Source organism: Musa acuminata, chromosome BXJ1-7 (genome assembly GCF_036884655.1).
Source record: "Musa acuminata AAA Group cultivar baxijiao chromosome BXJ1-7, Cavendish_Baxijiao_AAA, whole genome shotgun sequence".
Lineage (NCBI taxonomy): Eukaryota > Viridiplantae > Streptophyta > Magnoliopsida > Zingiberales > Musaceae > Musa > Musa acuminata.
In genome coordinates, this window is record NC_088333.1 from 9,242,299 (window position 1) to 9,257,023 (window position 14,725).

Genomic DNA, 14,725 nt, shown 5'->3' on the forward strand with positions numbered 1-14,725 from the left:
TTTGATGTTTATATAGATTGAATTAAGAAAAAACAGATTAAATATATAAAGAAAAAAATTATTTTTGTCTTAATGAAATTTTTTTTTATCAATAATTTATCTTAAGTTATTGATATTCTTGAAATGTATATAAATGAAGTCGAGAGATAATTATATAGAAAAATTAAAATGATTAGATTGAATTAAAAAAATTAAAATTATCAGATTAGATAAGAATGAATCTTGTTCTTTTGCTAGATTCTTAAGAAAAAAAAGAGATATTTATGTTTATGTCTTATCAAGTATGTCACAACAAAATAACACAATTTGAAATATGAAATCATATTCTTATAAACATGATTGAAAGCATTATAAACTATTCTTTTGAATCTAAGTTAATGTAAGATAAAGTTTTTAGAATATCATCAACTCAATTTGAGTTATTGATTGATAAAAAAATTAGTTTGAAATATTTACATATTTGGGGGTGTGTTGTAGAGATAAAAGATTCTTCAATCCATGAAAAAATAAAACTATTACTTTTTTAGGATTTAAATAAAATACTATTGATCAAAGCAAAGTTAATAGGTGTAAGTTTAATATATAGGTCTTATATATAAATAATATTTTGCTTGTTAATAGTGATCTTGGTTTATTATATAAAACTAAGATGTTTCTTAGTATATTATTAGTATTGAGATATTTAGGGATGGATCATAAAGATTACTAAGACTATTTGACAAAGGATATATTAACTAAGTCTTCAAGAGATTTGGTATTCAGCTTTATTTAGCCAATAATATATTTATTACTAGATACGAAAGATTTAGTTAAAATCAATATCCGAAAAATGATTTAGTATTCAGTTATAAGTCTATTATTTATTTAAACTTATATAAAATCAGATATCCGTTTTATAATTATAATATTGGGTAAATACCAAAATAACCTAGAAATAAAATATTGAAAAATTACAAATAAAGTAATGAGATATCTACATAGGATAAAAAATTATATGCATATATACAAACTCATATGTGAGAGAATATTTAGATTCTAATTTTACTAGTTCCTCAATAATTAGAAATCCATGAATTTATATTTATGTTAGTTGGAGGGATAATTTATTAAAAAAATATAAAATAAGTGAACAATCCCTTATTACATCATCAACAATGAAAATTGAATTTTTGATATACTTTAATGCTACAAATTAAATTTTATTATTATGAAATTTCATCTTAAAACCTATGTGGTCGACTAAATTGCTAAGCTATTAAAAATATTTTATGATAATACCACAATAATTGTTTTCTTTAAAAATAATAAACACTTTAATGGTTTTAAGCATATCGAGATAAATTATTTGGTGATTAGAAAAAGAGTCTAAAAACAAATAATTTTTATTTTTATTTTTTATATCTTATTAATTAATAGGCTAAATGGGATAATAATGTTAGATTATATGGTTCTATTGAATTAGGTAAGTTATTTTATAAATCTGATTGAATTCTGATGACGATTATAAGTCAATAGAAAATAAGTCCAATTATAAAAAGATTTCATAGAAAATGAGATGAGATTTACTAATTACTTATTATAGTCTCTTTTGCATTCAATAGACATAACCTTATAGTATTAGTATTTTTTCATCTCCTTGTCATTAATCCATCGATCGTAGTAGTCTTGTGAATGATAAGAAGAGAGAAGAAAATTAAACTAGTTCTAGATCGATATCACTATAATTTTTTGATCCAATGACAATACACTACAGATCAAATAAAGATTTTTTATTTAGTATCGAAGCCTACTTATCGCAAATATGATATATTATTATTTTAATTTAATTTTGATATTAAATTTTTTTATATAATAATATTATATTATAATTTTTTATGTTTACAAACCATCACATCTAAATCTTCAATCCATGAGAAAGCCGTAGCACGACGAGTACAACCTCTTAGATCTCATGGTAATATAATAGTAACATAACATGATATGGTCAAACGTACAAAAAAAAAAAAACATGATATGAAGTGTAAAATGACACTAATAACATCAACATGACATTGCATCATATTACAATAACATCAATTTCGTACTCAATAAATGGCCAAACAAAAATAAATCAGTTTTCCAAGTAATGACCCAAAAGCATATTACTATTTGATATTGATTAATGCATTTAATACCCTATTTCTAATTTAAATCTATATATAGTAATCCTAATTTTAATGAAAATTAAAAGTGGTAGCCTCCACATACTCCCTCAGCCTCCCCCCTCACAATCGAATCCCATTCCAAAAGGAAGGAGCGTTCAAAAGGGCACGTATAATAGGAGATAAAAGGCAGAATCTTAAATTGACGTGGGAAGACTTATTCCATACTCCTTATTGGTTTTTTTGTTTATATAATAATCGAATAAATTTATTCGGTTTTCCAAAGTCCGTAACAAATAATGAACGATAAGATGTATTCACAAAAATAATTTATCAAGCTAATAATTTAATCGGTATATTATTTCTTTTTCAAAATAGGAAAAATGAAGAGTAGTAGTACATATTCAACAAAATCAAGATTCTAATAAAATACAATAAATAGAAGAAAAAAAAGCTGAAAAATGCTTATGCTTGGTTCATATCAGGAATTTCCATATGGTATTCTCGTTTGTCCCCCAAGCTTACCGAAGGATCCATGGTGAAGGGATAGAACAAAAACCTTTCCCCATAGGGATTTGCACCTCTTTCCCCGGCAACCTCTTCCAAGGAACCGCTGGTGAGATGGAGAGCGTATATCCTCCACTCAATCTGCATAAAGATAACATCGAGGTCGGGGTGGAATCCCAACGGCGCGATGGAATAGGCGCTTCTGTCGTCGTCATGCCTGTGGCGTCGGTAGGATTCATTGTGTAGATTGATGAGAGGCTGATTGCTATGAGTGTGCTTCAAGTTCCATGTTCTGTGGCCATTCTCGCTCGCAAGGACCCAAATTTGCAGATCGTACGGATTGCATAAAGCATAGTGAGGGACTCCACCGGATAGTCCCATGAGACTCCTAACCCCTCCTTCTAAGCTTGTCGCCGGCGATGGGCATATCGCGTAATCTGTATCGTCGTCGTGGATGATGCACAGCTTCGGGTAATCATCATCGGCGGTACCGTCGTAAAAGTCTAATGGCGGCAATCCACGCTGGGGTAAAACATAGACGTTTTGCTGCTGATCAGTGTTGGTGGACAAAATCGTAAACCAAGGAAGCGACTGCTGATTCGCTTGATGGTCCTCGAAGAAGAGGAGGCACTTGAACTGAGGGGAGTCATGTCGATGGAAATCCAACCTCGCCGAGATAAATCGACGTCCCACGGGTAGATGTGTGAGTGCGACATTCAAGTGGATGATCACCCAATTGGTCTTCTCATCCCCGAAAGGGTTGCAGACGATCATCGACTTAAAGCTATTGTCTCCTACTACGCAAAGGAAGAGAAGCAAACCATTGCAGCTATCCAGCAGAAACAGGTTGTCATGGTCAGGTAGATGAGAGGTGAGTCTCTTGATATCCAAGTGCTGATCTCTGTAAGGGTGAATGGGCGCGTACTGCAAGGACCGTACGAGGCGGCGTCGATAGAAGAAGCCGTACATGGTGGGACGTAGGTATCTGATGGAGTAAGGGCCGCGGTCGGAGAGGAGGGCAAGCCACTCTTTGGAAACGCAGCGGAACCGGAGGGCGGACTTCACGGGCAACCGGGAGAGTATCGGAATCAACAGGTCATTAGGGAGACTAGATTTGCTACACTTGCTGTGGCTGAGTCGTCGCCTTTTTGTCTTCAACGAGTTGGCCATGGAAGCCATGCTCGACTGTTTCGTCTTCTTCTTCTCCATCTCGTGCGTGCATATTCGTACAACCATGTATGCATTATATAGATGATTTAGGGCTTTTATTCTATGCCAATGCCGGAGTCCCTGATTTCTTTGTGGGGTTAGTTGGATTTGGCATCGGTCGATAAATGGGGGGCGTCGGATTTGCCAAATGGAGTCCTTTCTTCATACATGCATTATCTAGATGAGTTAGGAAGCATGCATGCATTATAAAGATAAGTTTGGTTGTGGTTTGATTGAGAGAAACAAGAGGTTAGCATTGCTTGGCATCTTCTTCTCCTAACGCGTGTTTGTATATGTTTGGAATGATTAGGTTATTGTTTGAATGATTAGAAGGGTTGTTTGTTAGTTAGGATTCATCTCTACGAATACGATTTTATGTATATGCATAATATTTTGGGTGCTTAGTAAGGTTTTCTAAAAAGGACTGAGAAAAGAATTATATGAGAGGGTAGATAAAATAATTTTATATATTTTTTTTTTTATTTTTATATAATAAAAAATTGATTTTCTCGCAAACAAAGATTATCGAAACAAGCAATTTTTGTGTTTTGACTTTTTGGTTGGTTTTGATTGGATCTTTGACATGTTTCTCTTTGTTTCGAAGACTTCTTCCTGTAGAATAAGATGACGTATCCGAAGGTTTTATGCTTCGACAGCAAACCAACTACGATGAGATACTTCATGTTGTTTGGGTGCGGCATTCTTGTGGACGGTAACCCAATTGATCTCGTCATTCTGGAACGGGGGGTTGCAAATAATCATCGATTTATAGCTCCTGTCTTTTCTGTCATCCAATAGGGTCAAGTTGCGGCGGTCAGGTAGATGAGAGAGGTGAGCTTGTTGAGATCGAAGTGGTGGTGGTCTCTGTAAGGGTGGATGGGCGCGTACTGCCGCCGGGACCGTGCGAGGTGGTGCGTCGATAGAAGAAGCCGCATGTGGTCGGACATAGGTATCCGGTGGAGTAAGGGCCGCGATCAGAGAGGAGGGCAAGCCGCTGTTTGGAAACGCAGCGGAACCGGAGGAGGGTGGACTTCACGGGTAGCCGGGAGAGTGTCTGAACCAACAGGTCATCAGGAACACTAGATTTGGCTGTGGCAGCCATTCTCGGCTTCTTCGTCTTCTTCTCCATCTCATGCACGTTGGTATAAACCAGGAAGCATGCATGCATTATATAGATGAGTCTGCACAAGCGTGTGTTTGTGTGTGTTTTGGCATCTTCTTCTCCCAAAATTGGCATGCGTGGCGTATGCATTAAAAGATTAGGACCAATTGGATGTCGAGGAAAAAATTAAACCCTTCTTATTACTAATTATTTTATTGTGGTCTCTCATAAATTATAGTGTGATCAATGCCACTGCAATTTAAAAGGTTAAGGTTATTCAATTATAAGCCAAATTCATTATATGTCATCTGACTTTTCAATCTGAATTTTTTTTTTTTAATCCATCTCTTTTCATCTCTCTCACACACACACACATATACATACATACATACATACATACATACATACATACATACATACATACATACATATATATATATATATTAAAAATAATTTATTAGAAAAAGAGGTAGTTATATAATTCTCCAAACACATACCATATGATAGTAATTTTTTTAAAAAAAGCAGCATCTTAAAAGGGCAAAATTTATATTTAAATAATTATATTTGAGTAAAAATAAATATTTTAGTAATTGGATAATTAAATCTCAAAATACAAAGCTAAAATAGAGGCAGCTTGAATGGTAAGGTTGATGCCACAATTAATATTTTATTTTTTATTTTTTATTTATTTTCAATTAGAAGTGCTTGCATCGAGGTCAACACTTATGCCAATAATGATAAAAAAAAATTATAATTGCTGAGTGTTGAACTGATTGGATCCATTTTGTCTCAAATTGCGAACTCAAGGTGAGGAAGGACATGACATGGTGCAGAGGCTATGATCCTTGCAAAAGGCATTAACAATGTACTCGTTAAGATTTCTCTAATAGTTAAGTTGGTAAATACTCGAGATAAATATAGAATATCTCATTTTATAATTCTTCTCTGAAATTATCATGGTTATGGAAGATCAAATGTGCCCAATCTTACAGACCAATATCATATTCTTAATAGTTGGTGCAATGGTGCCCAATATATTATTATTTTTAATTAATATTCTCCTGTATTATTGAACATGAACAATCCAAGCTTAGCTTTATCAAATTATACACCATATGTTTTAAAGGGCATAATTGATGATCTAATATTCTTTTGATGAGAATTTCTCCCCTAGATATTAGCATTTTATTTGTTATTTTTGTTAACTATCATGGATTCTATTAGGAACAAAAAAAATTTGTATTGTCCAATTCAAGAAGAAATTCACAAAATTGATATAGGATTTTAAACCAATCCTTTGAAAGGGTTTTTATTTTGTGCAAAATTTTATTATAGGAATTTGTATCCCTATAGTAAGTATTAAAGAGAAGAATGGGGTGTTTTTCTAGATTTATAAACAAAATGAGGGAGAGTCTTAATTAACATGGGGAAGATCTATTTCGTATTTATTTTGCATTTAATGATAATATAATAAATTTATTCGTAGCTAGGGTATATTAAATTAGACAATAAATAATAATTGATAAGATACATCGATGGTATGAAAATAAAAATAAAGTTAATAATGATTACTTAGTCTCATACCATATCTGATTTTTTAAATTAGAAAAAAAAAAGATGATTATGTATTTGATGTATATACTAGACCACGTTAAGCTACACATGTCGGGCCACATGCATTGGACCGTCGCTCATGTCGGACCACAAGCATAAGGTCGCGAGAATCGATCATGCCGAACTCAAGCGATCATCCCTCCATTCTTTTTTTTTAGACTTAAGAGTTAAATAAATAAATAAAAATAGATACTCAGAAAATTTATAAGTCATGCAATCTAGAACTTTGATAAAACAATGATTAGCTTACATCCATAAGAAAATAAGTTGATGTCGATTAATATATTAAACACCCTATTTATAACTTTAAATTTTGATATCATAATATGAATTTCGAAATTATTAAAAGGTGATGATCCACCCTAGTAGACCTCTATTGGAGTCTAATCCCTCCCAAGCCAAAGATAAGATGGAAAGTGAGGTCTTTATTGTGGTTTATACATGAGAAAATCTATTTCTTATTGGTTTCAAATTTAAATAATAATTGAATAAATTTATTCTTTATTAACGTATTCTTAAGTAGAAAATATATAATGATCGATAAGAGACCTCTCATGTATTGGTATGATAAAAATAACAATGATGAGGTGTATGCCATATATAATTTCTTTTCTCAAATTAGGGAAAAAAGATTATATATTACATAAAATCAAAGTATAAAAATAAAACAAATGAAAAAAAAAAGAAGCATGAAAATAATTATGGCTTGCTTAGGTATTCATGTCAGGAAGTTCCATGTGGTATTCTCTTCTCTCCCCTAAGCTTGCCGAAGGATCCATGGTGAAGGGATGGAACAAAAACATTTGGCCTTCAGGGTTTGCACCTCTTTCACCGGCCACCTCATCCAGGGAACCGCTGCCAAGATGGAGAGAGTATATCCTCCACTCGATCTGTAGAAAGATAACGTCGAGGTCGGGGTGGAATCCGAGCGGGAAGATGGAATAGATCCTTTCGTTGCCCTCATGCTTACGACGTCGGTGCGATTCTTTGTGCTGTTTGATCAGAGGATGGCTACTGCAAATATGCTTCGGCTTCCATACTCTTTTACCATCCTCCTTCACGAGGACCCAGATGTGTAGCTCGTGGTCATCGCAAAATGCGAAGTGAGCGAGCCCTCGAGATACTCCCATGAGACTTCGGACCCGTCCTTCCCAGCTTTTATTCAGCGCTACACAAATCACATGATCTGTCTCGTCCTCGCTGATGATGCATAGTTGCGGGCAATGATCGACAAAAGCGACATCGTAAATGTCAAACTGTGGTGGTGAGTGCTGGGGTAGATTATCAATGTAGTGGGACTGACCAATGTCGCTGGACAACTTCGTATACCAAAACACTGACCTAACACCCAATTCATTCAAATTGAAATCCTCAAAGAAGAAGAAGCACTTGAAATGAGGGGATGCTCGATGGGAAACCAACTTCGATGAGACAAATTCACGTAGCGGGAGTAGTTTGAATGAGGCATTCATATGGAGGGTCACCCAATCGGTCTCCTCATTCCGGAACGGGTTACAAATAATCATCGACTTGTAGCTCCTCTCTTCTCTGCAACCGAGGAGAAGCAAACCATTGCAGCTATCCAATAGAGTCAAGTTGCGATGGTCAGGTAGATGAGCGGTGAGCATGTTGAGATCGAAGTGGTGGTCTCTATAAGGGTGGATGGGCGCATACCGCCACGGCTGTCCGAGGTGTTGGCGTCGATAGAAGAAGCCGCACATTGTCGGAGATAGGTATCTGACGGAGTAAGGGCCGCGATCGGAGAGGAGGGCAAGCCACTTTCTGGACACGCAGCGGAATCGGAGGGCGGACTTCACGGGTAGCAGGGAGAGTGTTTGAACCAACAGTTCGTCGGGAAGACTATATTTGCTATCCTTGCTGTGGCTGACTCGTCGCCTTTTTGTCTTCGACGAGTTGCCCATGGCAGCCATGCTCGACTGTTTCTTCTTCTTCTCCTTCTTCTTCTTCTTCTTCTCAATCTCATGCATGTTGGTATATACCACACCGCATGCATGTATTGTCTACATGGGTTAGGACTTTTATACTGTGGTGTATTTGGAGTCCTTTCTTTGTGGGGGGTGTGTCAGACTTGGTATCGGTCTATAAGTTTGGTTGTGGTCTGATAGAGAGAAACAAGAGGTTAGGGCATCTTCGTCTTCCAAGGCGTGTGTTTGTCTTTGGCATCTCCCCAAATAGAAGTCTGTATATGTTTCTCTGTGTGCAAGAATTGTCTTATATTTTCGCGTGTCTACCATTTCCAATAAGTAAGCCCGACATTAATGGTTGAAAGCTCTTATTCATCATAATAACTTAAATCGAGAACTTGTAAAAAACACAAAAGTAGATGATGAAGATGAGATTTGATCTCAAGATATTGCTATTAATAGTCATGACTTTTAACATCTAAGCTTGTTGATATAATCTTATCAATTCTTTTCCTATGCATTCATACATTAGTATGATTCCATGTCATTATGTTGCCCGTCAAAAAGCACTAATTTTAATGAGTGAACGAGTTAAATGCTTTGTCTCAATCAATCCAAGATAATATGAAGATTGTAATGCGAGAAATAGGTGAACTAAAAAAAGAAAAATTCTATCTTAGAAAATACAAACCATTGGGATCATTATATTACAAAGAATAATAACAAATTATACTACAACGTATATTATGTGAATTATATATATATATATATATATATATGTTGTATTAAAGCACAGACGATCGACTCCATAAATATAATTGAAGATTTAGCTTGAAATATAAGATTGAAAATACTGATCTGTTAGGTTGGTAAGTATTTTTAGATTTATATTCAAATTAAAATTATTTGAAGGATTAGGAATTTAACTACGAAGGGATATTTATTAAATTAGGACATATCTATCTGAAATCGTGTAAATTATTTTGGACAATCGTAAGATTTTCTATAGTGAATCTAGAAATGATTGAGTAAAAAATTATTTGAGATCTTCATAAAATATTAGATTATGTGATCCTATTTAATTATAAAGAAGTTCATATTTCTTACCGAGATTTTTATGATGAAGGTTGTATACTTAAGAGTCGACATTCTCCCTCTAGAACTACCTGTGATAGTTAAAATGGAAGGCATAGCCCAATCTTTCAACCAAGGAGAGAAATATCGAGTGTGTGGTGTAGACCTATTGACATGCATGGTATAAGGAATTGTCGATACATTATGGGAGAACAGGAAAATTCCAATCATGCTATTAGTGATTCTGTAGTGCCTAATAGTGTCTTTGCCGAACTTTCTGAAGGAATGAATGCTCACATTAGTCGCAATAACGGAGGGTAACTTCAATAATCATATATGTTTTGGAAATAAAATTATCTATTGCTCAAAAGATAACATGTCAATGGTAGAAAGTTAAACCGATTTGAAATATTACCTTGAGAGATTTCAAACACCGAACTAAGACCTATAGATATAAATATATATAATATGTATAGTGAAAACAATCTATTTTGATCATCTGAATTAAGTAAAATTTTCAGAAAAAAAAGGTGCCTAGGTACCATGTAGGCATTGTGAACAAAATTTGTATTGATTAGAAAGTTAATACCTAACAAATTTTTAGAAAATGCACGGAGCAAGCTTTGATTATTCCTTCCGGGATTGCAATTCCTTTAGCATTGAGAGAAAAGTAGGACAATTGGAGCTATAGGAGAGGATCACGTTGTCGTTGGGATGTATAAAGATAATTCTGTAACCGTTTAATCTCATATTTTGATGTTAAATTAATTAATGAATATGATGAATTAATATAGTTTTGAGATGAATGACACATGAAATACTTCGACCATCAATCGGACCATTGAAGGACTAAATATCAAGCAAGAAAGTCAAATATTATCTTAGAAGATTGTCGTGTCGAAAATTGAATGTCGAGCTAGAGGATAGATAGACATGCCTAAGGATAAACTTTGTGTTAGAGGTTCAAATATCACGTTAGAAGATTAGATGTTATAACAAAATATACAGAAGAATTGTTTAATATACCGAAGGATAAGACGAGATGACAAAGGTTCAGACGAAATATCACAAGATCCAACAACATGTCAAAAAAGTGGACAATTTACCAAAATGTTTAAAGATGTGTCAGATAAGTGGTTAATAGGTCAAGGTCTTGATCGAGGTGGTTTTTGGGCCAATTTGATCTGGTATCAAGCTGAATCAGAGCCTAAGTTTAAATAATTGGGCCCATAAGATCAAACACACGACTTAATTTGCTTATAACATCATGACTAGGTAGTGGTACTACTTTAGTCAATCGATATAATTATCAATAATTGCAACAGTAGTAGTATCATCTAGGGTAGTGGTAGTACCACCCAAAAGTCTAAGATTATAGTGATAGGATTATCGAAGTCTATAATTATGACTTATTTCAAAAGTTATGATGGTAGTACTACTTAATATCAGCGATAGCCCACTCCAACTTAGTTAATGGAGCATCTTGAGTTTTTGAAGTTTTGTATGTCTCTCTTTGAATTTTGTTTGACTCACTTTTTTTTCTTAAGATGTGATACTAAGTTGTAAGATGTGAGAGGCTTCTTGTAAAGGTGTGAGTACGAAGATTCTCTCCTAAGTTTGAAAAAGAAGAATATTTTAACAAGAGTAGTTGATCTTTACCCATCATCATAAGGAAGATTATTAGCAAAAGTTGGTGGCTTTTGTTAAATCCTAGATTTTAATAATAAAATCAATCAATGAGTTGATGAGACTAATATATTTTTGAGATAAGTGATATAAAAAATACTTCTATTATAGAATCGAATAATCGAAGGGTCAATTATTGAGTAGGAGAGTCGAACATTGTACCGAAAAATTACTGTGCCAAAAATTGGACATCAAGTCGGAGGATTGGTTAATATGCCACAAATCAGACTTCACACTAAAGGTTCAGACATTATGTCAGAATGTTCATATATTGTGTCGAAAGATAGGATATTATAGGAAAATTGATATGTCAGTAAAATATACGATATATCAAAGAAAAGGGTGATGTATTGGAAGGTTAGACAAAGTGCCAAAAGATCGAATGACATGCCGATAGAGTGGATAATGTACTGAAAGCTTCAAAAATGCATTAGATGAGTAGTTGATTTGTCAATGTCTTTATCGATATTATTCTAAGCTAATTTAATTTGTATTGGGTTGAAACAAAGCCAACTTACATAGAAAGTCATTTGACTTGAAGTCAGGTCAAATTGGGCCTATTAGAAGGCCAAACCAATGGCCTAAACTAGGCATGAGCAATGGTACTATTAGGCGCAAGTGGTAGTACTACTTAAGTTAGTTAACAAGTATTGTTTGTTTTATTAGCTTTTTCAATAGTGATGCCACCTATAATGATAGTAGTAGTATTTAGGGTGATGATAGTACCACTTAAAATTTAAAAATTATAAAAATATTATCACTAGAGTCTAGACTCGTGGTTGTATCAAAAGTTATGATGGTAGTATTGTATAGTGTCGACGGTAATACTACCCAATGTCAATGATAATATCTCTCGCACCCCAAAATTTTGAGAATTAAAATTTTTAGTTTTATTTTAAAATCTTAAGGGCCTATAAATACTCCATTCAAGCTTAGTTGATAGGACATATTCTTGAGCTAGTGAAGTTTTATAAGCTCTCATTTTGAGTATAGTTTGAGTTTCCTTTTCCTCTTGATTTTAGTTACAATTCTAAGTTATAGAAGGTGAGAGATATCTTATAAAAAGAGAGTATAATGGTTATCTCTTACACCCTTAAAAAAATAGAATTGTAATAAGGGTAGTTGATCTTAATTCGTTGGAAATAAGATCGATAGTAAAAGCCGATGACCTCAAGGAAAGAGGAAATAAGAGTAAATGTAGATCGAAAAGATCGAATCACTATAAATTAGTTTGTCTCTCTTTACTTGCTTTTTACTTGTGACTTAGTATTATTCTCTTTACTCGCAACTATAACTTAATCAATCGGGTTTTCAAAATATGTTGATTTATTGAATAAGTTTAAAATTGATTAAAAATGCTATTGCACCCCCTCTCCTCTTAGTATCATTAAGATCCAAGTAACTTCAATGGAAATCGAGAATAGATATAGGTTAGGATGACTGTATAACTATAAATCAGTTTATATCACTTCTCTTGCATATGAGTTTTACTCATGATTATTCATATTATTTATAAATATTATTTACACTCTATATTTGATTGATTATATTTTGATGCATATTTTTTAATAAAAAATTAAAGTCAATTAAAATGATCAGATAAAAAAAAACCATCACATTCTATCTAAAATAATTTTAGACAAAGGTTTGAATATTATAGAGATGAATGTATCTTGCCTCAGGATATATATATATATATATATATATATATATATATATATATATATATATAAGGAAAAAATGGTTATGTATTCAATAAAATCAAGTTTTAGAAATAAAATAAATGAAAAATAGTTATGGTTGATACTGGGTCCCTTGGCTTGCTTAAGGATCCATTTCAGGAAGTCCCATGTGGTATTCTCTTCTCTCCCCCAAGCTTGCTGTAGGATCCATGGTGAAGGAATGGAACAGAAACTTTTCGCCGGCGGGATTTGCACCTCTTTCGCCAGCCACCTCATCCAAGGAACCACTGCTAAGATGGAAAGAGTATATCCTCCACTCAATCTGTAGAAATATGACGTCGAAGTCGGGGTGGAATCCAAGCGGCAAGATGGAATAGACCCTTTCGTTGTCCTCATCCTCACGATATCGATGCAATTCTTTGTGCTGTTTGATCAGAGGTTGGCTACTACAAGTATGCTTCAGCTTCCATACTCTTTCTCCATCCTCCTTCACAAGTATATAGATGTGCAGCTCGTGGTCATCACAAAAAGCAAAGTGCGCGAGCCCACGAGATACTCCCAGGAGACTCCGAACGCGTCCGGTCCAGCTTTTATTCAGCTCGAAACACAACACATTATCTATCTCATCCTCGCGGACGATGCATAGTTTCGGGTAATCATCGCCAAAAGCAATGTCGTAAATGTCAAACATCGGCGATACATCTTGGGATAGATGATTAATGTTGTGGGACTGACCCCTGTCGCTGGACAACATCGTATACCATATGATCGTCTCAATACCCCATTCATTAAAATGGTAGTCCCCAAAGAGGAGGGCGCACTTGAAATGAGGGGAGACTCGATGGGTCATCAACTTCGCTGAGACAAAATGACGTAGTGGGGATAGTCGTTTGAGTCCGCCATTGATATGGATGGTCACCCAATTTGTCTCGTCATTCCGGAACGGGTTGCAAATAATCATCGACTTATAGCTCCTGTTTTCTCTGCAGCCGAGGAGAAGCAAACCGTTGCAGCTATCCAATAGATTCAGGTTGCGATGGTCAGGTAGATGAGATGTGAGATTGTTGAGATCCAAGTGGTGATCCTTATAAGGGTGGATCGGCGCGTACTGCCAAGACCCTGCAAGGTGGGGTCGTCGATAGAAGAAGCCGCATATGGTCGGACATAGGTATCTGACGGAGTAAGGGCCGGGATCGGAGAGGAGGGCAAGCCACTCTTTGGAAACGCAGCGGAACCGGAGGGTGGACTTCAGGGGTAGCCGGGAGAGTATCTGAACCAACAGGTCATCAGGAAGACTACATCTGCTGCACTGGCTGTGGCAGAGTCGTCTCCTTCTTATCTTCAACGAGTTGGCCGTGGCAGCCATTCTCGGCTTCTTCGTCTTCTTCATCTCATTCATGTTGGTAGAAACCAGGAAGCACTCATGCATCATATAGATGAGTCTGCACAAGCGTGTGTTTGTGTATGTTTTGGCATCTTCTCCTCCCAAAGTAGGCGTGCGTGGCGTATGTGCCAAAGATTAGGAACACTCGCATATTAAGGAAAAGGAAAAAAAATAAATCCATTTGATTAATAATTATTTTATTGTGATCCGTCGTACACATAAGACTAACATAAATAAGACTGGATATCATTGGAATTTCAAAAGGTTAAGGTTATTCAATTATAGGCAAAGTTCATTTTATATCTTTCGACTTTTTCTATCCGGAACTATTTTCTTAATCCACCTTTTTTTATTCCCATAAAGATGAATATTTTCAATAATATCATTAGACATGAAAA

General features: G+C 34.8%; 2 protein-coding genes across 2 annotated transcripts; both read right to left on the reverse strand.

Moving 5' to 3' along the window:
* Positions 1-2,606: 2,606 nt before the first annotated feature.
* On the reverse strand, positions 2,607-3,857 carry LOC135680131 (F-box protein At5g07610-like). The gene has a single exon (XM_065194118.1). The coding sequence runs from the start codon at positions 3,855-3,857 to the stop codon at positions 2,607-2,609; it is 1,251 nt and encodes a 416-aa protein (XP_065050190.1).
* A 3,429-nt stretch (positions 3,858-7,286) lies between these two features.
* Positions 7,287-8,564, reverse strand: LOC103991836 (uncharacterized). The gene has a single exon (XM_009411377.2). The coding sequence runs from the start codon at positions 8,562-8,564 to the stop codon at positions 7,287-7,289; it is 1,278 nt and encodes a 425-aa protein (XP_009409652.2).
* Positions 8,565-14,725: the final 6,161 nt, after the last annotated feature.